The following is a 24,237-nucleotide window of genomic DNA, read 5'->3' on the forward strand; positions in this document are numbered from 1 at the left end:
TTTATGAATAGTGTGACAGAATGAAGTGTGCTGGATGAAGTGTATAGGGATATACGTTTGTCTCAAATTTAGCTAAATGGAGCACAGCTTAATTAGATGGCCCTTCACACTACAGATGGGTACTAGCCCTGTGAAAGGTAGTCACAGTTTTTAGGGAAAATAAATAGAATTTTCTTCTGCGACTGAGTCAGTCTCCAGATCTCAACCCAATCAAGGAAGAATTTCACTTTGTAAAGACAAAAATTTAGACAGAGAGACCCATTAACAAGCAACAATTGACAGCTGCAGTAGAAGGTATGGCAAAGACTCCAATGCACTACACTACTATTATACTGTATGGAAGTGGTTTTATTCAACATCTAATGTGGAATGCAGCAGAAATCATAAATATTGTACAACTGTCTGAACATTTCTGGGCTGAACTGTACTGTACCTATACCTATAAACATACAAACAAATGGTGGCATACCCAGAGCCTAATTCAAAATTTGAATGCATGCACATTATGTATATCTGTCTTTTTACATTTGGTGGTCACATTCGGGGTTAATTTGTTTTCTATAGTTAATTGTTACTTTTTATTTCTTTCATCATCATACATCAGTACAATCTTCTATCTCTAACCAATCTATATAACTGCTTAATATGAAACGATTCTGGGTCGTTTTGATATTATCAATGCAAAGCCATTTGAAACAAACGCATGCTATTCAGTGCAGGGCTCTTGAATAATTACATTTGAACCCATGTTGTCAGTAGACTGTTAAGATCATTATTGTTTGGGTCAGACTTTTGGCCCATGAACTGGTTTGGCTCCAAGCATGGGACATTCCTGCCGGGCTGCCCCTCCCTGCCGTCCCTGAGTGCGCAGACTCACGCTTCTCCACTGTCAGGGCAGATTGACAGTATGGCGGCGGGTTGCAGCTGGGAAGATGCTACTGTCACCCATCATGTGTCTAGGACTGGGAGGACATAATAGGATTACTGACGGTGGAAAGAAGAAATGATTTATTGAGAAAGACCTTTCTCCGTGAGATCCGAAGATGGCAAGGCTCGCCGATTACTTCGTAGTGGTCGGCTACGACCTCGATAAGCGAGGTGGGTGCTAGAGCTAGCTGTGCTCGTAGCCGGAAAGCTATGTGTAAACAGAAATAGGGGAGGGAGGCGGGGACGGGCCAAGCCGCTAATTGCTACTAAGCGATTCTAGAGTCTGTCAAGGGGGCCTTGAGGTTAACATAGGCCGTGGATATGCAGGCCTCACGCCTTTATAGCAGCCTGTCAGCAGGCATTCCGTGTTTAATTAATACCTGCACAAATTAATAACTGTTCTAACCGTACTGCTGCCAGGCGCGTTTTATTATGTTTTAGTAAGTTAAAACAAACTCTGTAGTTGACAGGAAACTTGAGCTAACTTAATTGCTTTCTGAGCTAAGGTTAGCCGAGCTAGCTCTGATGTGGATCGCCGCTTTAGCGGCTGTGACCCAAGAGGGATTTATTCAACCGTTTCGCAACATCAGTCGTCTTTGCTGGATGAGTAAAAAATAAAATTATCGCAGATTTAAGTGTCATTTAGAGGGGGAAAAAATCAGCCAGTCTATATGGCACTGCGTTAGCGTTTTGCAAGGTCCGAAGAACTTCGATACGCAGAGCAATAAACCCCGTTTCTCTGAATTTGAGTTTGTTTTATGCTCGATCTTAAACTTGGAAGGTGGCGATTATGCTATCTGCTTGCTGTTTCATTTTCCCTTGATTTTGTAGATTAACCCAGATAACTTTGCCCCTCCCCTAGCCTATTCGGACCGTAGCTCATGTTTTATTGGAACGGGTTTGGACCGTTATCTGAGCCCCCTCCCTTCTTTGAGGCTGAGCTTTGGCCTAGATCAGAGTCCTATAATGGCCCGTTTCATCATGAAATATTCAAACCGTCTATTCACTGTAATCATAAGCTTGTAATGTGGCTGAGTTCTTTTTTTTTTAAAATGAGGATTTGCTCATAATTTATTCAGAAGTAACAAAGTGTAACACAGAAAGCGTTCTGCTGAAACCTTTGTATCTGCTGTTGAAAAACCAGCATTGTTCTTTTTTTCCCCTTGTTTGCATTGCTTCAATGGTTTTGCATTTTAAAATTTTCTTTTGAGAGCGTGGCGAATACAGGATGTTATAACGCGGACACTGCATGCTCTGCAGAAACTGCTTCCTGCCTAGATGCAACATAGAAAGGAGCAAACCCGTAAAACACATCTGGAAACCAGACATTAAAGCCACAATGACTTTAAATGATCAAGTTCTCAAGAAAGAAAAGACTTTAGGCAGATAATGATTGTTGGCATCTTCCCAATCCTGCAGCCTCTGCGTTTACAGGAACTTTACTCGATGCTGAAGAATCTAGGTGGTGCCATCTTTTAAACTTCTCAAGTGGGTGCAGAGAGGCTTTTCTCTGATCACCAGTGACATGATCCTGCATCTGTCCTCTTCTTTACATAATGTGCTTTTAATACTTTCACTGTCTTCTACTTTAATTCGGTGTGTGGATGTCCTTGGAAACACTGTTTGAATGATGTATTTTCTGAAAAAACTGAAAAGCATGAGTCGGTAAGAATATTGCCAGTATTCCGTCTCGGGGTGGTTTTTACTTCATTGTGTGGACCCATAGATTTCTAAATGTTTGTATATTTTTAGTGGATGCCTTTGAGTCATCCAACACATCCAGAAAACTGGCTGTGAACCAAGAAAGAAGGGTCCCCATTATAAGAATACCAGGAATTCTGTAGCACAGTAGAGTTTCCTCTCATGTCTAAAAAATTCTTGCTTCCTGTCTACTGCGTGTGACTGCTTACATACTGTCACTCAGCATGTGGAATGATTTGAAATCATGAGCACTGATAGTTTGTCATACAGGTGACATCACTGTGGTGAATAATTTCTGGTTTGCTCAACTGCTTCTCAAAGCACTATCATCAACTGAAATGTAGGTGTCTACACATAAAAAATACCTGGCTACCAGAGCTTCTTTCTAGTTCAAAATATCCACCTTTTCTGTTAAGCTTTAGGCATCTCCTTATCTATGAGTTCACTTATAGAAATTTAAGACTGCAATGGGCCTAATAACTTTGCAGTTTGCACTACATTTAACTTTTACTTTCTTGGAGTTGAGTTATGCACTTGTCTAAGTTCATGAAACACTGGTGACATGGCATCACAGTAGACCCTATTATTACTTTGGCAGTTCACCATCAAATATGATCAACCATCATTTGGTTGCGACATATAAGATAAAATAACACAGGATGGATGAGGCACTAATAGCAAATCATTGGCAAAGTTGACATATAACATTGGAAGTAGACATGCATTCATATTGATATTGTGCTTTTTCCAGAAAATCTTATTTTTGTTGAAAAATGCATAACTTCGTAACCTGAAAATTATGTAAGTAGAGACGCGTTTTCCATGTAAATGCCCTAATCCGTTCCAATCCCCCAAAAATTCGGACATAATGTTTTTTTATAAATCATAAAAATGCATCAAAACATGTAACAAATACATGTTACAATTATATTACTGCACAATAAATGTAGGAATTCAGTGCAAGGCTTCTCCAGGAACAAAATGAACTTTATTACAGGCTAATCCTACATTAGCCGTCATTACTACCAACGAACGTTAACACTTGTGGGAACAACGCCATCTAATGGAAAAACATACGAACACCCACAATAAATAAAAGTGAAACGAAGGCGACGCTGGGATACACACAAACTTGTACATATTGACGTCCCTCCTAGCCAATGGGATGACAGGAAAATGCTAGGTGAGCAGCTACAAGCAAGTTTGTGTTTGCTAAACTCATCGAGCTGCGAGTAGCAGCGGTAGCGTATTTTTGACCTTCGTATCCTGAAATTTCCTTCGTAACAAGAGGAAATATTTTCCCATTGAGACGCTTCGCAACCTGAAGAATTCGCATGTAGAGACGTTCGTAAGTAGAGATCCCACTGTATCTGTGATCTGGCTTTTTTGTTAGTGAAATTTGCACAATATATGCCATTCTATTGGTAAATCTTTCTAGGTAGGTAGGCTTGTTTAGAACCTATAGTTTAGTTTAGTTAGCTGCTGCTTCTTACTCTGCATCTGTTTCACCTGCTCCAAATGATATATTACTGTAGCTTTATAGTGACAATAAAGACTTTGCTTCTTCAAACAGGCTACTGGATACTAGGGAGACTTATGTTTAGAACACCTGCCGATAATGCAGATTCCCTTCTGGTGTACAAATGCAAACTTAAACTTTTCTATGAGCACAATCTTTGAGTTTCCGTTCAAGTCTGGTAATAAACATGTATGCACATCCGCCCACACACCCACGTTCTCTATTGTCATTCCATCTGTGCTACTCTGGCAGTTGGTGGGTGTTGTTATTGCATGAGCCCCTCAGTGGACTACAGGATGCTTTGGTTCAGGTACAACCTCCCCTGCACACTCAGTTATACACATACACACACCGGATACACAATCTTGAAGCCAGCCTGGGGCCATTCATAGTTTTAAAGGCCAGCACAGACACAAAGAGGCACACATAGGAGAATAAACTGTTGTATTTGCATCTTGTATTTGTCAAGATGTTTTACTATATCAAATGGTGACTTTGCCAAAATTGACTGATGAATGTATATGCAACAGGTTTGGTGACCTGATTGTGGTGTAGATTTAACTTCTGCCAAATAAGCTTAATTTTTATGATTAGCTTTTTGTTTTGTGATTTTTATGACTTTATATAGGAACGTAACAATGGAAAACTTGATAATTTCTTAGTTGGAAATTGTGAAGATCCATCATTAGGTATTTGGTTTGCAGGATCAGGCAAAATAATTAGTCTTTCTTTCTTTCTTTCTTTCTTTCTTTCTTTCTTTCTTTCTTTCTTTCTTTCTTTCTTTCTTTCTTTCTTTCTTTCTTTCTTTCTTTCAACATTATGCAAGCAAAAAATAATCATGCAGCACCGTAAGAAATTAATTTAAATTAATTTAATAGTTTAATAGTTGTATAAATTGCTATAGTGTGCAGTAGGAGAGAGCAGTTTGTGATGTCAGTAGCGCCTGCTTGTGGGCAGCCATTTCCTCTTTCACCCCAGCGCATGACTGGTGGATTCCAGTGCATCCAGAAATAGCTGCCACAATCTGCGTTTTAAAGGTGCACATATGTGTTTCTGAGGTAACAGGCCATAGTGTACCCACCGTCCAGACTTTACCTGGGATTGAGGTGACCTATGATAGATAATACTGGTGCGTTTATGGCCTAGGCCAATTCATACTCCAGGGTATCAACTATGATTAGGTTTACAATTTTAAATGAAGCACTTACCCCAAACAACATAATGCATTTATTATATAAAGTTGGACCAACTTGACTATTATGTTGCTGTTATAATGTTCACAAAGCAGTTTGCCTTTGTTATGCGTATGATTAGGATTATGATTATGCATGGTGTTTTACTTTGTTGTTCTTGGGCCACAAGGTTGACCTTTTACATCATGCCACAACAATCCATAAAGAAGTTAGACAGTGAGGTAGCAGCCACAGCTAAATCAACAGTAGCGATGGACGAGTTTGCAAAATTCCTCCGTGAGCAGCATCGTGGTGATCTCTGCCTCGTTCCAAAAATACTTTGCCATTGAAGGTTCTTACCAGTTGCTACCACATGCAACAGACTGTAATCAACGTGATTCTTCTACTTCTAGGTCAGCAAAATATAAGTGAAATATAGTGCATCTACAGATGGCATTATAGGCCTGCTCTCCATCCAGATGCTCTCATGAATCAACTCACAACATAGATATCTGAGAAGTGTTAGTTTGGCTACATTTGGACATCGCTGGGTTTAGGCATCCACATGCATTTTGTGAAGCAGACTGTAGGATCAACCCAGATAGTCTCGCCTGATGCAAGATGCCTTGCACATTGCTTGTTTTTTTGTCTAACATGCCATTTTCTTTGTGTTTGTTGTTGAAACTGAAATAAGTCCCACCATCAGTTTGTAAACTCCCTGATGGTACCTTAAGTGGTGTACTTGCTAGGAAGGACGTTGCATTAGATCTCATACCATGAATTGCTGCGCTAAATGGTGATTATTCAAGACTAGCTGGATTGGTAGCACAGGCTTCTTCTCTGCACCAAAACCAAAAAAACATTTACATTAAAGGATTGATTTTTGGACATTAAGAATCGATAGCAAACCATTTATTGGGGAATCAATTAAAATCGAATACTTATTTTTGAAAGACAGCCCTATACAGCACTGGTCCATCCATCCATCCTCTACCACTTATCCGGGTCGGGTCGCGTGGGCAGCAGCCTAAGCAGAGAAGCCCCGACTTTCCTTCTCGCCACAGCACTGGTGTTGTGTCAAAATATTTCAGTTTCCCTAGCCTTATCAAATTAAATCAGATGAAAAGCAGAATAAATAATAAATACAATCAAAACCTTTTTATGGAGGAGGATATATTCTGACTTGGAGGGGTATAGTCTGGCCTATGCCAATTTTCTGGGTATATATATGACCCCAGCTCCCAATCCAAGCGAGAGATGTAATCCAACCACCTAATCCTGGAATGTCTGGAACACCTCTAAAGGGAGGTGTCTGGAAGGCATCCGGAAGACATCCTGGCCAGATGCCCGTGCCACCCCAACTGACTCCTCTCGATGTGGAGAAGCAGCAGTTCTACTCCGAGCTCCTCCCGGATGTCTGAGCTTCTCACCCTATCTCTAAGGCTGAGCCCGGCCACCCTGCGGTGGAAACTCATTTCGGCCGCTTGTATCCGCGATCTCGTTCTTTCGGTCATCACCAACGTTGATGGCCATAGGTGAGGATTGGGACATAGATCGACGGGTAAATCGAGAACTTTGCCTTCTGGCTCAGCTCGGCTGTCTGGGCATCCCTCCTGAAGCTGCCGCCCCCGCGACCCAGAACCGGATAAGCGGGAGAAAACGCAACGCAACAAATGTGACTCTATACCTAAATTATCATAAAGTGATCCTTTTATCCACTCATTTCTGAACTGAACTATGCACACATGTTCCTAACTGGGGCAAGTAAAATGGTGTGATTTCTTAAGGGAGATTTAGGGATTCCCTCCTCTTTGCTGCTTTGATGGTTTCCCTGGAATGTGAAAAAAATCCTCTCCTAGTACAAAGGCTGAGTCAGTATAGTTTTCAGACAGACAAACTGCTCCAGGGAGCAGTTACTCATATCCCCAAGGGGTACAACGTGTCATGTGTATTCACATACAGAAAGTGCTGTGAAAACCAGGTTATTTGGCTAGAACTTTGCAGCTAAAATCTTCCCTGGGGATGATTTTGCAAAGTTTTACATATTCCACATACCCTTTGCAAGTGGTGAAACAGATTTGTACTGCCTTACACTGCGCCCAGCTTTCAGCACATTTTGCATATAACGTCATTTTGACCGGTGTCAGTCTTAACACAGGACTTTCATCTCTCCATTACATCTGCTTGCCTTTTGTTTGTTTTGTTTTTAAGACTGAACAAATTCTTGCTCATGTAAAATCGTCAAAGCATCTTTTATAGACTAACAATACAATAATAAAGTGACCACTGGTTACAGCATGAAATGGTTGTTCAGAAAATAAATCAATATGCACAGTACCTATATGTTGAAACATAGAATTATTATTAAGGATGGGGCTGATCTGATCCGGTGTCGGTATCGGCTTCCGATACCAATGTAATTCATCAGAAATTTCTGTCTGCTGAGATTTACTCTACAAATGATTCCTGCCAGCATGTCTGCTAACTGGCTGCAAACTGTTGAATAGATTTCCAGAACAGAGATGTGTCTTTAGCGAAGAAAGAATGGAGATACTATTTTACAGCTAGCATTGAGCAAGCTAGCGTTTAGCAGGTGTAGAGCTATCGAACTTTTCCACACAATGTGTGCACTTTGTATATACTTGAAACTTTGCAAAACAAGATGTCAACGTGTAATGTTTACAAAGCCAGTATTCTAATCGAACATTTGAAAAACAAACAAAAAATGCGTCAAAGAACACTCAAAATATTTCGCCACCGAACAGAAACATGAAAAGAGCTGTCTAGATTTGTTTTCAGGATAAGATTTTCCCTGCCATCAGGATTTCCTGTTTATCTGACATCCTTTTCTGACCTCACACATGCATACATACAGTTACAAGAAAAATGTATGTGAACCCTTTGGGATTACTTGGTTTTCTGCATAAATTTGTCATAAAATATGTTCTGATCTTCATCTAAGTCACATCATTAGACAAGGACAATCTGCTTAAACTAATACTACACAAAACATGATACGTTTTCATGTTTTTAATTGAACACGTGTAAACAATTCACAGTGCAGGGTGGGAAAAGTATGTGAACCTTTGGATATAATAACTGGTTGACCCTAATTTGGCAGCAATAACCTCAACCAAATATTTCCTGTAGATGCAGATCAGACCTGCACAACAGTTAGGAAGAATTTTAGACCATTCCTCTGTACAAAACTTTTTCCGTTCAGCAATTTTTATTGGGATGTCTGGTGTGAATCGCTCTCTTGAGGTCATGAAACAGCATCTCAATCATGTTGTGTTCAGGACTCAGATTGAGGTCAGGACTGGGCAGCTCCAGAAGGCGTATTTTCTTCCGTTGAAGCCATTCTGTTGTTGATTTACTTTGGGTCGTTGTCCCATTGTGACACCAATCCTCTGTTGACCTTCAGTTTGCAGACAGATGGTCTTAAGTTTTCCTGCAAAATGTCTTGATAAACTTGGAAATTCATTTTTCCATCGATTACAGCAATCCTTCTAGGCCCTGAGGCAGCAAATCAGCCTCAAACCATGATGCCCCTCCACCAAATTTCACAGTTGGGATGAGGATTTGATGTGTGCTTTTTTCTCCACATGTAATGTTGTGTGTTCCTTCCAAACAACTCCATTTTGGTTTAATCTGTCCACAAAATATTTTGCCAGTAGTGCTCACAGTCATCTTCACAGGACCACCATACCAAGGGAGAATAAGAACAGTGCTGAACTTTCTCACATTAAGTGAACTCCAGGTTGGCTGCAATTTGCTCTTGGAGAAGTCATTAGCATGGGGTTCACGTACTTTTTCCACCCTGCACTGTGAATTTTTACATGTTGTTTTCAATGAAAACATGAAAACTTATTTTTTCTGCACTATTACTTTAAGCAGGCTGTGTTTGTCTAGGGATGTGACTTTGTCATGAAGATCAGAACATATTTTATGATCAGTTTATGCAGAAATCCAAGTAATCCCAAAGAGTTCCGATACAACTGTATTTATCCACATATCCAAATTTGGGTATTGGGATCTGATGGGAAGTGAAAAAAATGTGGATCGGTGTATCCCCATATAATATCATGTATAACTGACTGAAAACAGATAGCCATTTTTCTTCTGTCCAACTTAATCTTCCCTAGTACAGAATGCAGATTTTCCTTTGAACATTTGTCCAACAATAGTCGTTAGGTAGCCACAGGCAGCCAATGCAATTACAACTCAACATTTATATTTATCTTAAAGTGATTATAAATCTGATTTACATAACTTTTAACTTAAAATTGTCTATTGTTATCTATACTATTTTAAATGGTCTTAATTACTTTTGCAAAATAAATATGTTTAAATCAGTTGGTATGTGACGGATGGAAAAGATTTTAATTTTGAGATTTTTCTCCAGAGATCCTCCATGATCTACACTGTATAGGTGCCTGCATTAACAATTCTGAAATAATTACAAAAGAAGAAGAGGTTTTTGGAATCCTTTTGATTGGCAAATTTAAATAAAAAAAAAGAATCTATGACTTTGTTTACAGTAAATGTAAGTCTACCATTTACCATTTTCAAACCATTAGTATAGTGTAGTATAGTATACATCAGAAACGTTAGACTGGAAACACATTTGAACATGTCAATATATATTGTCTGTTGATTTGCTCATAAATATAATTTTTATATGAGTTAGTGTTATAGTGTAATTGACTTAATTTGTGTTGAAAAGTAAAGTAATATTTACAATGCAGTCAGACATACAGAAAAGATTGTCCTTGTGCATTTTTCTCAATATGTATAAATGTACAAGCTGATGATTTGTTATATTTTGTTCTATTAACATGAATTCATTTTTTTGCAACTGAATAAAATGTGGTTTTGGGGTCAAGGGACAAAAGAAATATGAGATTTTGCTGAGTTAAAATATTAAATATCCAGAAAGATGCATGAAGTTGTCAGATTATCATGTTTCCTGTTGAGCTGGGAAAGGATGACAAGGGGAAGTCCTGTTTACGTCGTGTTCTTGAGGTTCCACTTGTATTATAATGTATTTCCTGCATTTCATTGTGTCTGTCCATCATTAATCTAGTGATAACTTGGGTGCAAGTTGGTCTTCCTCAGTGGACAGTAAATTATTTATAGCTTATCCTCGCTGACATGTTTATCTTATTTAGACCCATTAGACTGAACCTGATTTCTGACAATTTACATGGCACAGTATACAGTGTAGGGCCCAACGATGAACTGACAACTTACTTACTTCTTTTATTCCTTATGTAAAGTGAGTGCAGTGTGTATTTAGTGTTTGTGGTTAGTGCATGGAGTGTGGAACAATCATTTGAATCATTTTAACTGAAAGATTTTCAAATGGAAAGCCTCTCCCTGTCTGACTATTAGAAGAGACAATGTGACCAACAGTATGGGCGAAATAAGTCAATCATTGGCAGCTGGTGAGAAATATATTTTTTTAGGGCTGATGTGACTGTACATTTCCCTGCACAATCCATTTTTCAGAATTTAAATCAACAGCCACGCTTTAGGTCTGCTGGTGATGATAAGGTCATGCTGGTCAGGGCTCTGTAACACAGATTTTCTCTTCCGTCGTCCTTCTTGCGAACAAGTACATACCAGTAAATAAAGATCTCACCGAATTAAGTGGAAGCCAATGGATTCACTGACTGCTCCCGCAACCTTTTTTAAAAAAAAAGATTTTTGCAGAAATTTTCTGTTGCAAGGACAATATTTTCACTGCTCCAAAACCATAAAATTGTGTTTGGCCATACTGTATATTTCTTACCGTAATTTGCCCTAGCAACCATAGACTATTTTGCTGCACTGCTGGGGCACTCGAGGATGGAAAATATGACTCTTTCTGTGGAAATTCACTGGTGAATGAATGTCAGTTGGTAAAAATGTAGTTTATATAATGCATATAATATGGGTTTCAAATCTAATGGCTCTGTTTTTGAGACTTAAAAAAGAGTATTAGAGAAAAAAATGAGTGAGAAGATTTTTTTTTTTACACTTTGAGAACATTGAAAATTTGAAGAATAAAGTCAAAATACAATATTGAGAATAAAGTCAAAATATGATGTTGAGAGAAAGTTGACATTTTGAGACTTTAACGGCCAATGCATGGCTCCATAACGGCTCCTAAGAAATGCCATGCGGGTCAAGTTATACTCTGGCCTTGGCTTTAGTTACAAAGAAACACTTAATCTACTATTCATACTCTATAGCTTACAACCACATCTGTATCTGTATTAGGACTTTGAAGTGACTGCCAAAAAAAGAATGATTGCCTGATTATCCTCAGTTTGACACTTGTTTTGTAAAATAAAAATTGCTGATCTTTGGAATTTCCACACCTGCAAAAAATATTAACTAATACTAACAATAATGAATTCATGCAGAATGTAACATTTTTCAAGGAATTGGACGTGTGAAACAAACACCACACAAACCCTTTTTGTTCACTTGTTGCCATCCATTTGTTACAATGAATCCTCCTCTTCTTTGTGTGGATTTATAGGTGGTATTTTGTTACGGTAAATATACCGTTTGACAGTTTAGCTGGCGCTCATTTCAAAACAGCGCCACTACCACTACTGGTGGTCTTGTACAACTGCAGTTACATATGACAGGAATGACAGATCTTGAAGGGAATTGAATTTTGATTGAAAGTAGTCAGCCTGTGATCTGATAGCATTAAGGAATTTGGTGGTGGCTGCTGCCACCAACAAGGATATTTTGGATCTCCTTACATTGTGCTGTGTCATAGAAATGGAACGTTCCTGTATTTAAAGGCCAGATAATTAAAATGTAAAACTCATTAGCATGTAATATTTGGAAAAAATATTTTCCCAAATAATTTCCCCACCCAGTCCCCGGTGTTGGGGATTGGGTGAAGAACCAGAGGGTTCTCGGTTTAAGCCCCAGGTCCAGACAAATCTACATTTTAAGTGACTGGGTGCAAATTTGTGTGTTCCTGTATGCAGGAAGATGAGCTTCTGGTGGTGAAGTTCTTCTGCTTTGTCATTGTTCTACTGATATACTCAGTCCTGAACAATGGCGAAATCTCCTCAATAACCAGCATCAAATAAACTTTTAACTCCTACATTTAGCATAGTTAATACACAGTTGACAAGCAGAAAACCAGTTGGGGATATCCACTAAGTTGAGCCATGAATAGTCTTAGCTTGTGATGCATTTCTTAATCGTTTCAAAGGTAATTGAGAAGTTTGCTGTCCCAATGTTACAAAACACCCTCTTTTTAAAATATGATCAATCTTGTGTATGTACAAATACAAACAACTTGACCTGGTCTATGTGTTTTTCTGTCTCTGCAGTGGAGGGTGAGGGTCAAGGTCGCATTCTTCAGCGGTTTCCTGAGAAAGACTGGGAGGACAGTCCATTCCCACAAGGCGTAGAGCTTGTAAGTCTTATGTTCCTGTGTAAATTGGAGGCTAAAGTGGAACACACTACATATTTTCATTCAATGATACATTCATGTACAGTTATCACCGAGGACAAAAAGGCTACTTTTGTGCTTTTGAGATACAAGAACACAGCACTTATAATTTTTAAGAGGACAAAGTCAGATTACTATCACAACCCATGCATATCGCTGAGTTAGAGATTAAGGAAGGATTGCCTATCAACACACTTGAAAGGTAATTTAAATAGCTTTAAGTTGTTTTAACCATTTATTTGTTTTCTTCAGAATGCTGTATGCTTTGTATAAATATTAAATATTAATACCATTTATAATAGAAACAGCCAGGTGTTTTACTATTTTTTTCTTAACATGTTTAGTTATAATCAAACTTCTGGGCCTCATGTGGCACTTAAAAGCATGCTAAAATGTTTCTGATTGTGTCAATTTGTATACATTACATGAAGCTATCTTTCATGTGTCTCTACAAAAATCAAGTCAATAAAATCTTCTTTAATCCTAACTACAAAAAACAATGATTGCATCATTGTCTACAAAATGTTATTAGTTTTAGTGAATACAAAAGGCGTGAATATTAATGTATTTTCAACATCAGTTACTGCTTAATTCCAATTGATGTGTCATTGTTTATTGATTGAGTACCAATATGAATTAAAAAATAGCTTTTCCTCCTCTAGTTTTGTCAGCCCAGTGGTTGGGGCTTGGTTCCTGAGCAGCAGCCTGCTTCCTTCTTCGTAGCTGTTTTGACTGACATCAGCTCGGAGCGTCACTATTGTTCCTGTTTTACATTTTGGGAAGGCTTGGACAGCTCACAGGTTTGATCAGTTATCTTCATTGTCTTTATTTTTATACTGTAATTGGCCCACTTTAGTTTGGCCAATTCGCCTGTTTCCCAAATGCATGCCTTTAGACTTTGAGAGGAAGCTGAAGTACCCGGAGAAAGTCCACCTAGACATGAAAACACACAATAGCACCCTTGACCTTCTTCTTGTGAGGGTACAGTGCTAATTACTGTTCCATTTTGCCACTTATTAGCAGAATGGTGAAATGGAGAAACACACATATTCTCACTATTATTTGTGATTTGTTGATTATGATGTATAAAGATATGTGTTACGTTCAACCCTTAACGGGGGGTTAATGTAAAGACTAACAAACCACCAGGGAAAGACTGATACAGACTGTCAAGATAGTGCTTTATTTCTTAACAGGAAACACGTGCATATATCAGGAGTGGAGGGAGAGGTGGAACAAACGGGTCTGTGCCAAAACAAAAGTCAAAAAACGGGGCATCTTAAAAGAAACACCAACAACTCCCCTGACACGTAACAATATGCCACCCAAAATCTAATGAATAAACAAAATCTAACGAATTGATATATATCTGTAGCCACGACCATATCAAGTGCTGAATTATCTCTATAATTTTTCTTCATTCACTATTAAGATGCTATTTTAGTCCTATATTTATACATTAATAACTTAATTTTCAATGTGCAGTAACTAAATCATTTAAAAAATGTGTTTGCACTTTGACCCAACACAGTATCAAGATTAAAGCTGCAAACAGCATTGATCAGGCCCTCCTGCCCCCACACCCATCAGAGACAATGGCTAGAGGCTGGGTGACAAACTCCTGAGTCATCACAGTGTGCACATTGAAAAAAGTATATGGAGTTGAAATTTTAAACTCAATCAATCAATATTTATAAAGCATCTATTACAATCAAAATTGTTTCCAGGCGCTTTCCAGAATCCCAGGGCCTGACCCCCAATAAGCAACAGTGGCAAGGAAAAACTCCCCTTTAGCAGGAAGAAACCTTGAGCAGGACCAGGCTCATGTAGGGGGACCCTCCTGCTGATGGGGGGGCTGGGTAGAGAGAGAGGAGTGGGGGGAGGACAGGTAGAGGAGAGACTAGAAATGCCACACAGCGCTTCCTGTTAGCAATAGGTGGGGCCATTAGGTATCGGGATGAAATCCTTGGACCCATTGTCAGAACCTACGCTGGTGCAGTGGGACCTGGGTTCCTCCTGGTCCACGACAATGCCCGACCTCATGTGGGTAGAGTATGCAGGCAGTTCCTGGAGGATGAAAGAATTGATACCATTGACTGGCCCCCACGTTCACCTGACCTAAACCTAATAGAACACCTCTGGGACATTATGTTTAGGTCCATCCGGTGCCGCCAGGTTGATCCTCAGACTGTCCAGGAGCTCAGTGATGCCCTTGTCCAGATCTGGGAGGAGATCCCCCAGAACACCATTCGTCGTCTCATTAGGAGGCCCGACGTTGTCAGGCACGCGTACAAGCACGTGGGGGCCACACAAACTACTGAGAATCATTTTGAGTTGCTACAATGAGATTTTGGCAAAATGGACCAGTCTGCTGCATCATTTTTGGGGTGTCTTTGATTTCCCCCCTCTATAGGGTGATCATTTTCATTTCTATCAAATTATGTGGCATCATTTTGTTACTAATACATCACCTACTTTTTATCAGGAAAGATATTCAAGATCATCTTTCCCCCCATGTAGATCTGATGTGTTTTCGAAGTGTTCCTCTAATTTTTATGAGCAGTGTATTTTCAACATGAGACAATCATACATCAGACCTGTGAGCCTACATTAATAATGTGTCTTAATTACAGCCATTCCTCATTTATGAAGGAATAGCTACTTTCCAAACACCACCAGAGCCACACCATGTGAAGAAAAGTAAAAAGTGCCCCAATTTAGCATCACCCATGCCTTAAGATAAAACAGTCCAAATATGAAGGCCATCTGATGATACTGCTGGGAGGAGTTCATTAAAGTATGAGACACGGAAATGCCATTAATATTATCCTTGAGAGAAATATCACAATTTGCCTGGCTGCCATGGATGTACTGCTTAACAAAAACTCTTAATTTTTAGTTTTGTAAAGGTCTCTACAATGTACAAACCAAATGTGAACAAACAAAATCAGTCTAACTGAAAAGTAACAACCAAAATCTACACTGACAGGAGAAAACAGGAGAAAAGGATCTAACAAAACTATGGCTGTTCACTCCTGCTCTTCTCACTTTTACACATTACAATTTATAGTATTCGAAACATATCTGAAGCCCGTTGGATTGTTGAAGAAGGTGAGGAGCTCGCAGGCGGCAGTCATCTTTTGGTTTAAATTTAGTCCCTCCTGAATCAGGAAATGGTTCCAAGAGGTTTGTTTTGAGGGGTTTTGGCTGCTACACATGTGAACCACATCTCACAAGTGCCAATCAAACATGACTTTGGGGCTGCTTCTACGTAAATTTGTGTGCGGCGCTACAGAGCTTGAGAATGTATAAGTACAGATCACAAGTTCATATATTAAGGAAGCTGAAAGCATGCCTCTGTTTCTTTCCTCCTCATTTTCAACTACAGAAAGCAGAGGCCAATGAGACGGACGAAGCAGATGAGGAGCCAACCGTTGTTCTGGCAGCCCAGGTGTTTGCACCTAAAAGCTTGGTGCTTGTGTCCCGCCTGGATCACAATGAGGTTTTTAAGGTGCATTGCTCAACCCTCCCAATTATAAATCACAGTTCTTGTATTATAAAACGCATTTCAGTTTATATATAGGAGAATTCATTTTATATGTCTGACCTCAGCAGAGCTCAGTTCTATTAACCTGGGCCAAGCTTCATTTGGAAGCTGTAGAAATGTTAGTTTCACTTCCTCGATTTGTTGTCACAGAATGACTTATATTCTGACTCTTATTGACAGTATGTCAGGAAATTTCCTTGTTCTAGTCTGTGACCTTGGGATCCTGTTTGATTGAATAGAACTGCTTGAGCCTGATCTACACCGTCCATATAGATGGTCTGTCTGTCCCTTTGGAAACAGTGATTGGGAATCTCCTCACTTGTGTCATCCCCATTGCTGGAGGCTCTCAGGTAATTCATAACCATTTTGTTCTGTAGCACAGATACCTGTATCTACAAAGTAATTTTACTGGCTGGACACTTAAGCTTGAAGGCTCTTTTCTATACCCTGAATTCATTCTTCACTCTCACTTCTTTTGCATTTTGATGGCTTTGTTTTTGTGATCATTGCTTTTGTTCGTCTGCTTTGTCAAGCAATAATCCTATTGAGTTCCATGTATAGACATCCCTAACACTGCTTTTAGCATAGAGAGCAAGGTTTAACAGGTTGCGCTGCTCAACATTCATCTATGTTTGCTTAATGCAGCAGTAATTTAGTCACAGACTTGGTTGTAAAGCAGATATTTGAAGTGTTTTTTTGGATGAGGAACTCAGACACCTTATAACAGTTAGTCTTGGCACTTTTGCACGATTTCAGCAATTGCTGTGAACCTACTGGTACTGGGAAACAGTCCTGTAAAATGTTGTTGGAACACAAGGTTTGATACTGCTTTACACTTTTGAACCAGTTATCAAAAATGTTTTACAGTAATGAAATTACTAATATTATCAATTACAAACATATGAAATTCATTTAATATAACATATCTTCTCAGAAATACCTTTTTAATACTTAAAAAAAAGATCGATTATTTTAACCTGTTGGTGGAGCATGGCTGTATTAGGATTAAAATGGTGTCTTGTTGCTGCATTTTTCTTTCATATACATTTTTACATATATTCATTGTCATCAGTCTGGCTACATTTATGAAAGTAGCTAAATTAAGTAATTGTTTTAAGGATGCTGTTGCAAGTTTTTATTTTTTCGTACACAAATATGTGCTTATTTTCTGAAATTATTTGGACCCTATGAGGTTTTGGGATGCTATTATCCAGTTGTTTCTTTATATGCACTCTACTGTACCATTGGTTCCTCTTTGTTACAGATAAATGAGTCCCCAGTTTGTAGTTTAGAAAAGATTCCTCAGGCCCTGGCCTGTCACTGGCTCCTTGCTTGTCTCAAGGTAACATTATTACTCTGCAGCTTCTACAAATCAACAACCTGCTGAGTTCTATTGATTATTTTAATCGAAATGACCAAACTTATTTTCTTTATTGTATGTGCCCTTTTGTACAATCTCTTCAAATTGTGTGATTGCCGGTGCGTTATCTCTTTTTGACATCCTCATTATATCTCTATTTTGATTAAACAGGGTGTCATGTATTTCATTTTCTTTTTCCTCTCTTTCAATATTTATGTAATAATCAAGTATAACAATTTATGATATTTCATGTTGATTAATTCTGAGACCAAACATAAACCCACACATTTAAACCAGTTGCTTGGCAGGTCTTAATTCTGTTACTGGGTGAGCATATGGGATGGCAGATGGCCTCCTCTTTGGCAGCACAGCATCTCTATAAAACATATAATCAGTATTAACACACATCGACCCAAACAACAATGCCCAAACAACAATGCATAATGTAATGTAATGCATAATGTGCAGCTCTGCTCACCCACTGAGACACATCTAAAAACAGAGATACAAAGCAAACTTAAACTTAAAATAATGCCTTTCCGACATGGAATTTTATTGATGTTATTTATATTGTTCCGATCTGATTCAAAATAACGGATAGGGTTGAATACAAGCCTTTTTAACAGTGTCGGATCGGCTCTGAGGAACAAAAACGCCTTATACTGTTTGTAATCAAAGGTGGTTGCAAAGGACAGAAAGTCTTGACTAGCAGAGGCTTGTCAAGCTATGCTAGCACAAAAGAAAGCAAAGCTTACTTTAAAAAAACGAACCTTAATAAATATTTATTAAATAAAACAACCTAATATTTTGACATCAATGGTGTTATTGTTTAAGGTCAAATTTGGTTTTGCCGTATGGTGGTGGTACACCATCTGGGGCAGTACTTTGCCATGTTGTGTGTGCAGCTTCTTGTTGATATAGACTGTAAATGGGTCTAGATTGCGGCACTTCTCAGTGCAGGTTAGAACACAACTGCAAAGTTTTTATTTTGTAGTTATTTTAAGCATGAACATTATTTTAAAAACTGATGATTTGTTTAGTCTCTGTTTTTTTCTGACCAGTGAGCAGAACTGTAGATCTGGCCACTACCTACTAATGGCTCCAGTTATTTGCGTTATAGGCCTACTTCTTGAATATAATTGTTTCAAGGAACAGCTAGGATGTGGGCTTTTTTTGTGTAATTCCTCTGTAAAACATACATGCTTTGGTATTAATAAATGTAATGCTGGCCTACTTTAAGTCAGCTGTGGATTAGATTGGCAGTATATTTAGTATTGGGGCAATCCTAGTTATTTATTTCTTTGTGGTCACACTCTTTCTCTCTATTTGTTGATGCTGTATGCTAAGTGGTGACCTTTTTTTTTTTATTTTGCCCGTGTATGTCATGTCATTATTTCGCATTTGACATTTTGACCCTCTTGCGTCTTTTCGGTGCTTGGTTTTGGATGATTCTATTATTGTTTTTTTCAGCAATACATTTTTGCCATGTTGTTGGTTTTGGGCCTTCTGTGCCCCAATTGCTATTCTAACATTTGTCCTGTTCTATGGTGTGCACAAATGTGTTTGTGTGTGCCTTTTAGCCGGGTCAAGAAGAGCAAGAAGAAAGTTTGGTATGCCAGCTTTACTTTGTTTCATTATTCCCTTTCCACCAATCAGCTCCAAGCTTCCTTGCCAATCAGTGCATCTCCTTTTGACAGGAAATCAAATGAACATGCTCTTTAGTTTACTCTCTTTGTGACCCACAACTGATCAACTCACAACTGATTAACCCACAACTGATTAACCCACAACTGATCAAACCATATAAAACTGGTGTTGAGGATTAAAACTAAGTTTCAACTCACAGATTTAACACTACACTACAATGAGGGTGCAAAGACAGGCAGACATGTCCCTCTCTGGAGTTGATTGAGCCTTTGTGAAATTTCATTGATGATATGTGTCTTCTATATTATTGAGACATTTCTTTTGCTCTTTCTCCCAACAATCATTAATGTTTCCAAACCACAATTTTGCTTGAACAGCCTTTTGTCCATCTTGTAATTAACACAAATAATTTAATGTAATGTTCACTGACTAAGAAGCAGCTCTTAGCTCAGTGTTCAAATATCCGCAATAAGAAGCTGCTATCACAGCTAGAGATTGCCTGAGATGTGCCTCACCCACGGTACAAATATGCTACGGCAAGGGGGAGCCAGGATGCTAGGCCAGTGTGATATCGAGATTGGGTACAAAGCCCCAATGACAGACGGAATTGGGACAAGGGCAGCTGACCTAAGAGAAAGAATCATGAAGTCCTGGGGGAACTACCTCCCTGCCTAAGAGAAAGAATCATGAAGTCCTGGGGGAACTACCTCCCTGCCAAGGTTAACACACAAATCTCTACTGGAGGACATGAACACGGCACTGTCAACCATCCCTACCACTACCATCGCTGAGACCAATCAGCTGATGTATGCAGCGGCAACGGTAATCCTACAGATGCTTGGCTATAAGATGAAGAGCATGAATAGCCATGAGGAGCAAATGGCCCCATGGAGGAGAAGGCTAGAGGCAAAAGTAGTAGTAGAGGCGTGAATCCAAGGACAGAGCGGCCCAAGAAATACAACAAACTGTCCATACCCGAGGCACTGGAGACTGCTAAGCAAAGGCTCACAGCCCTGGCTACCCGACTAAAGAGGTACACAAGAGAAGTAGAGGAAAGGAGGATAAACAGGGTGTTCTCCACCAACCCGGCAAAGGTCTACTCTCAATGGCAGGGCAACAAGATGACAACAGACCCCCCCAGGGCTGAGACGGAACAATACTGGAAGAGTATCTGGGAGAAAGAGGCAACGCACAACACTATGCCCAATGGCTGCAAGACCTATAGACTGAGCACAGCCAACTCCCAGAACAAGACTCAGTTGTCATCACCTTAGCAGACATCCAAACAAGAGTGTCCAAAATAAAGAGCTGGACAGCACCAGGGCCCGATAAGATCCATGCCTACTGGCTTAAGAAGCTGACTGCACTCCATGAACGCCTGGCAGCACAGATGAACCAGCTGCTAACATCAGGGGACCACCCAGAGTGGCTAACCCAAGGCCGGACAGTCCTCATAATGAAGGACCCCCAGAAGGGCACAATACCGTCCAACTACCGGTCCATAACCTGCCTCAGCACCACATAGAAGCTTCTATCAGGCATCATAGCGGCTAAGATCAAGAGTGGCTATGGGTACCATTTCCGAAGTGGAACAACCGCCAGCCACCTCCTCTACATGGATGACATCAAGCTGTATGCCAAGAACGAGTGTGACATCGACTCTCTGATTCACCTCACTAGGATCTACAGCAAGGGCATCGGGATGTCATTCGGGCTAGACAAATGTGGGCCGATGGTATCTAGAAGAGGAAAGGTGATCGCAACTGATGGGGTTGACCTACCTGAAGGGAACATCACAGATCTGCAGGACAGCTACAAATACCTGGGGATCCCACAGGCAAATGGTAACCATGAGGAGGCAGCTAGGAGGTCAGCTACAGCCAAATACCTACAGAGGTTAAGACGGGTACTGAAAAGTCAGCTAAATCGTAAGCATAAGATCCAGGCCATAAACACCTATGCCCTGCCAGTAATCAGATACCCTGCTGGCATAATACCCTGGCCACTGGAAGAGATACAAGCCAATGACATCAAGACAAGGAAGCTCCTCACCATGCACGGAGGGTTTCACCCTAAGTCCAGTGTCCTGAGGCTGTACAGGAAGCGAAAGGAAGGGGGCCGAGAACTAGTAAGTGTCCGAACTACTGTCCAGGAGGAAGCAACAAGCCTTTGAGAGTACACCAAGAAGATGGCCCCCACTGACCCACTGCTGAGTGAATGCCTCAGGCAACAAAAGCCCACCAAGGAGGAGGAACCTGAGGGGCTATCATGGAAGGACAAGCCCCTGCATGGAATATACCACTGACAAATTGAGAAAGTCGAGAAAACATACCAGTGGCTGACAAAGGCCGGACTGAAAGACAGCACAGAGGCACTACTCATGGCTGCACAAGAACAGGCCCTGAGCACCAGAGAAATAGATACCAGACAAGACCCCAGGTGCAGACTGTGTGGAGATGCCCCTGAGACAGTCCAGCACATCACAGCAGGGTGCAAGATGTTAGCAGGCAAGGCATACATGGAGCGGCATAACCAGGTGGCTGGCATAGTGTACAGGAACATCTGCACTAAGTATGGACTGGACATGGTCCAGGTGGGAGACACCCCCGAAAGTGCTGGAGAACAAGCAGGTCAAGATCCTGTGCGACTTCCAGATCCAGACTGACAAGATGGTGGTGGCCAACCAGCCTGACATTGTGGTGGTGGATAAACACCAGAAGACAGTGGTGGTGATAGATGTAGCAATCCCAGGTGATAGCAACATCAGGAAGAAGGAACACGAGAAGCTGGAGAAGTACCAAGGGCTGAAGGAGGAGATAGAGAGAATGTGGGGCATGAAGACAACAGTGGTCCCAGTAGTGATTGGGACACTAGGGGCAGTAACACCCAACCTTAGTAGATGGCTCCAACAGATAGCAGGAACCACATCAGAGATCTCTGTCCAGAAGAGCGCAGTCCTAGGAACAGCTAAGATCCTGCGCAGAACCCTCAGACTCCCAGGCCTCTGGTAGAGGACCCGAGTCTGAAGGAAGGAGGCACCGCTCAGGAGGGCGAGGAAGAGATTTTATATACATATATGTGTGTGTGTGAGTAATATAGAGGAACCTAGAGGTACAGCACGTTAGAATCAGCAGAATATTTTAGTCAGTTTAGTTAAGTTTAGTGACACATACACACATAACATGCAAACTGAGAAGTTCATGTTTATAACATGCCCTTCCATCTTGTCAAAACTAAATCTAATGAACGGATGTTACTTGATTAGATGTTGGATCGCGGTATTGATCTGCCAAAAGCTTGCCATATGTTCACTGGCGTGGTTACTGCTGTTATAGAGAGCATGACAATAAATCTGTAAATCAACTTCTGATGCAAGTACTACATTGTTATTCTGTTACTTTGTACAAATTCAAATAAAAAAAAAAGTTCCTGAATTTCATTTTAGTCTACAACATTAAAAAGAAATACCATAATAATACACACATACATTTTATTGGTTGTTTTGCCTGTTGCAGACTTGAATTTTAGGTGTATCTTAGTTTAGTTATGCGTACCACATTGCCAGATTAGACAGAGTATAGAACAATTTTGTGTTTTCTTTTAAAATCACATAATGAAAAGATAAATTGTTGCAATTGTCACAACATCAGATTATAAAAACGTTTTACTACATCTTAAATGAATCTAATCATAATTCTTACTCTCATCATGCTTCAAATTGTGCACAGTGGAAAATGGATTATGCATGATAACCTCCTATTCATGTTGGGAATTATCTGAAAGCACAACATGATGGTGCCGGTTTTGTTTTACAGTCATTGGCATGGAGTCTTGCTCTGCTCCGATCATGTCCTGACTAGTGAGAATGGCTTGTTTTAATTTGTCATGTACAGTGGGACCTCTACTTACGAAATTAATTGGTTCCGGAAGTTGTTTCGTAACCTGAAAATTACGTAAGTAGAGATGTGTTTTCCATGTAAATGCCCTAATCCGTTCCAAGCCCCCAAAAATTCGGACATAATTTTTTTTATAAATCATAAAAATGCATCAAAACATGTAACAAATACATGTTACAATTAGATTACCGCACAATAAATGTAGAAATTCAGTGCAAGGCTTCTCCAGGAACAAAATAAACTTTATTACAGGCTAATCTTACATTAAAGTTAAACGAAGGCGACACTGGGATACACATAAACTTGTACATATTGACGTCCCTCCTAGCCAATGGGATGACAGGAAAATGCTAGGCGATAGCCAATGGCAGAGCAGCTACAAGCATGTTTAAGTTCGCTAAACTCCGCGAGTTGCCAGTAGCAGCGGTAGAGTATTTTTTCCTTTCGTATCCTGAAATTTCTTTCGTAACAAGAGGAAATATTTTCCCTTTGAGACGTTTCGTAACCTGAAAATTACGCATGTAGGGACGTTCGTAAGTTGACGTCCCACTGTACCTGCTAAGCTTCTCGGACTCTTCATGTGGCTGTCTCTGACTCGCGCTGCTCTCCGGACAAATGCTGCTGATTAAAACCCTGCTGTTTTGCCAGATTTTCTGAGGATCACCAGTGCTTTTCTCTTTCTTTTCAAAATATAGAGGACGATAACCTTGGGTGCTGGGGATCGGCAGGTGATCCAAACCCCTACTGACGATTCACTTCCAGTCAGTGGCAGCAGTGTGGCTCAGCTCTTCAAACAGCTTGGTCAGTATACTATCGTCCCTATTCCTTCCATGAAGTGTTTTTTTTTGGGGAAGGGGGGGGGGGTTGAGTTAATAAATGTGGCAAATTTTCCAAGAAAAGATGTAAATAGATGACTATATGTTGATTTACCAGTTATGACAAAGTCAGTCAATAGTCATCTGCACATTTGAGAAAATACTTGGTAGAGTTTTCCGCTTCC

At 40.0% G+C, this 24,237-nt stretch overlaps 1 protein-coding gene across 6 annotated transcripts in view; it reads left to right on the plus strand.

Moving 5' to 3' along the window:
- The first annotated feature begins 872 nt into the window (after nucleotides 1-872).
- sbf1 (SET binding factor 1) overlaps nucleotides 873-24,237 on the plus strand; it is a 44,509-nt gene continuing 21,144 nt past the window's right edge. For 3 of the 6 annotated variants that reach the window (XM_029825646.1, XM_029825647.1, XM_011619849.2), the window contains exons 1-8: nucleotides 873-1,098; nucleotides 12,666-12,751; nucleotides 13,450-13,587; nucleotides 16,176-16,298; nucleotides 16,574-16,684; nucleotides 17,599-17,676; nucleotides 19,275-19,304; nucleotides 23,933-24,038. In XM_029825646.1, the coding sequence (XP_029681506.1) occupies nucleotides 1,044-1,098; nucleotides 12,666-12,751; nucleotides 13,450-13,587; nucleotides 16,176-16,298; nucleotides 16,574-16,684; nucleotides 17,599-17,676; nucleotides 19,275-19,304; nucleotides 23,933-24,038 (727 nt within the window). In that variant the 5' untranslated portion in view covers nucleotides 873-1,043. The remainder of the gene's footprint in view (nucleotides 1,099-12,665; nucleotides 12,752-13,449; nucleotides 13,588-16,175; nucleotides 16,299-16,573; nucleotides 16,685-17,598; nucleotides 17,677-19,274; nucleotides 19,305-23,932; nucleotides 24,039-24,237) is intronic. The other 3 variants (XM_029825649.1, XM_029825650.1, XM_029825648.1) reach the window with 2 other exon arrangements.

Source organism: Takifugu rubripes, chromosome 18, assembly GCF_901000725.2.
Source record: "Takifugu rubripes chromosome 18, fTakRub1.2, whole genome shotgun sequence".
NCBI lineage: Eukaryota > Metazoa > Chordata > Actinopteri > Tetraodontiformes > Tetraodontidae > Takifugu > Takifugu rubripes.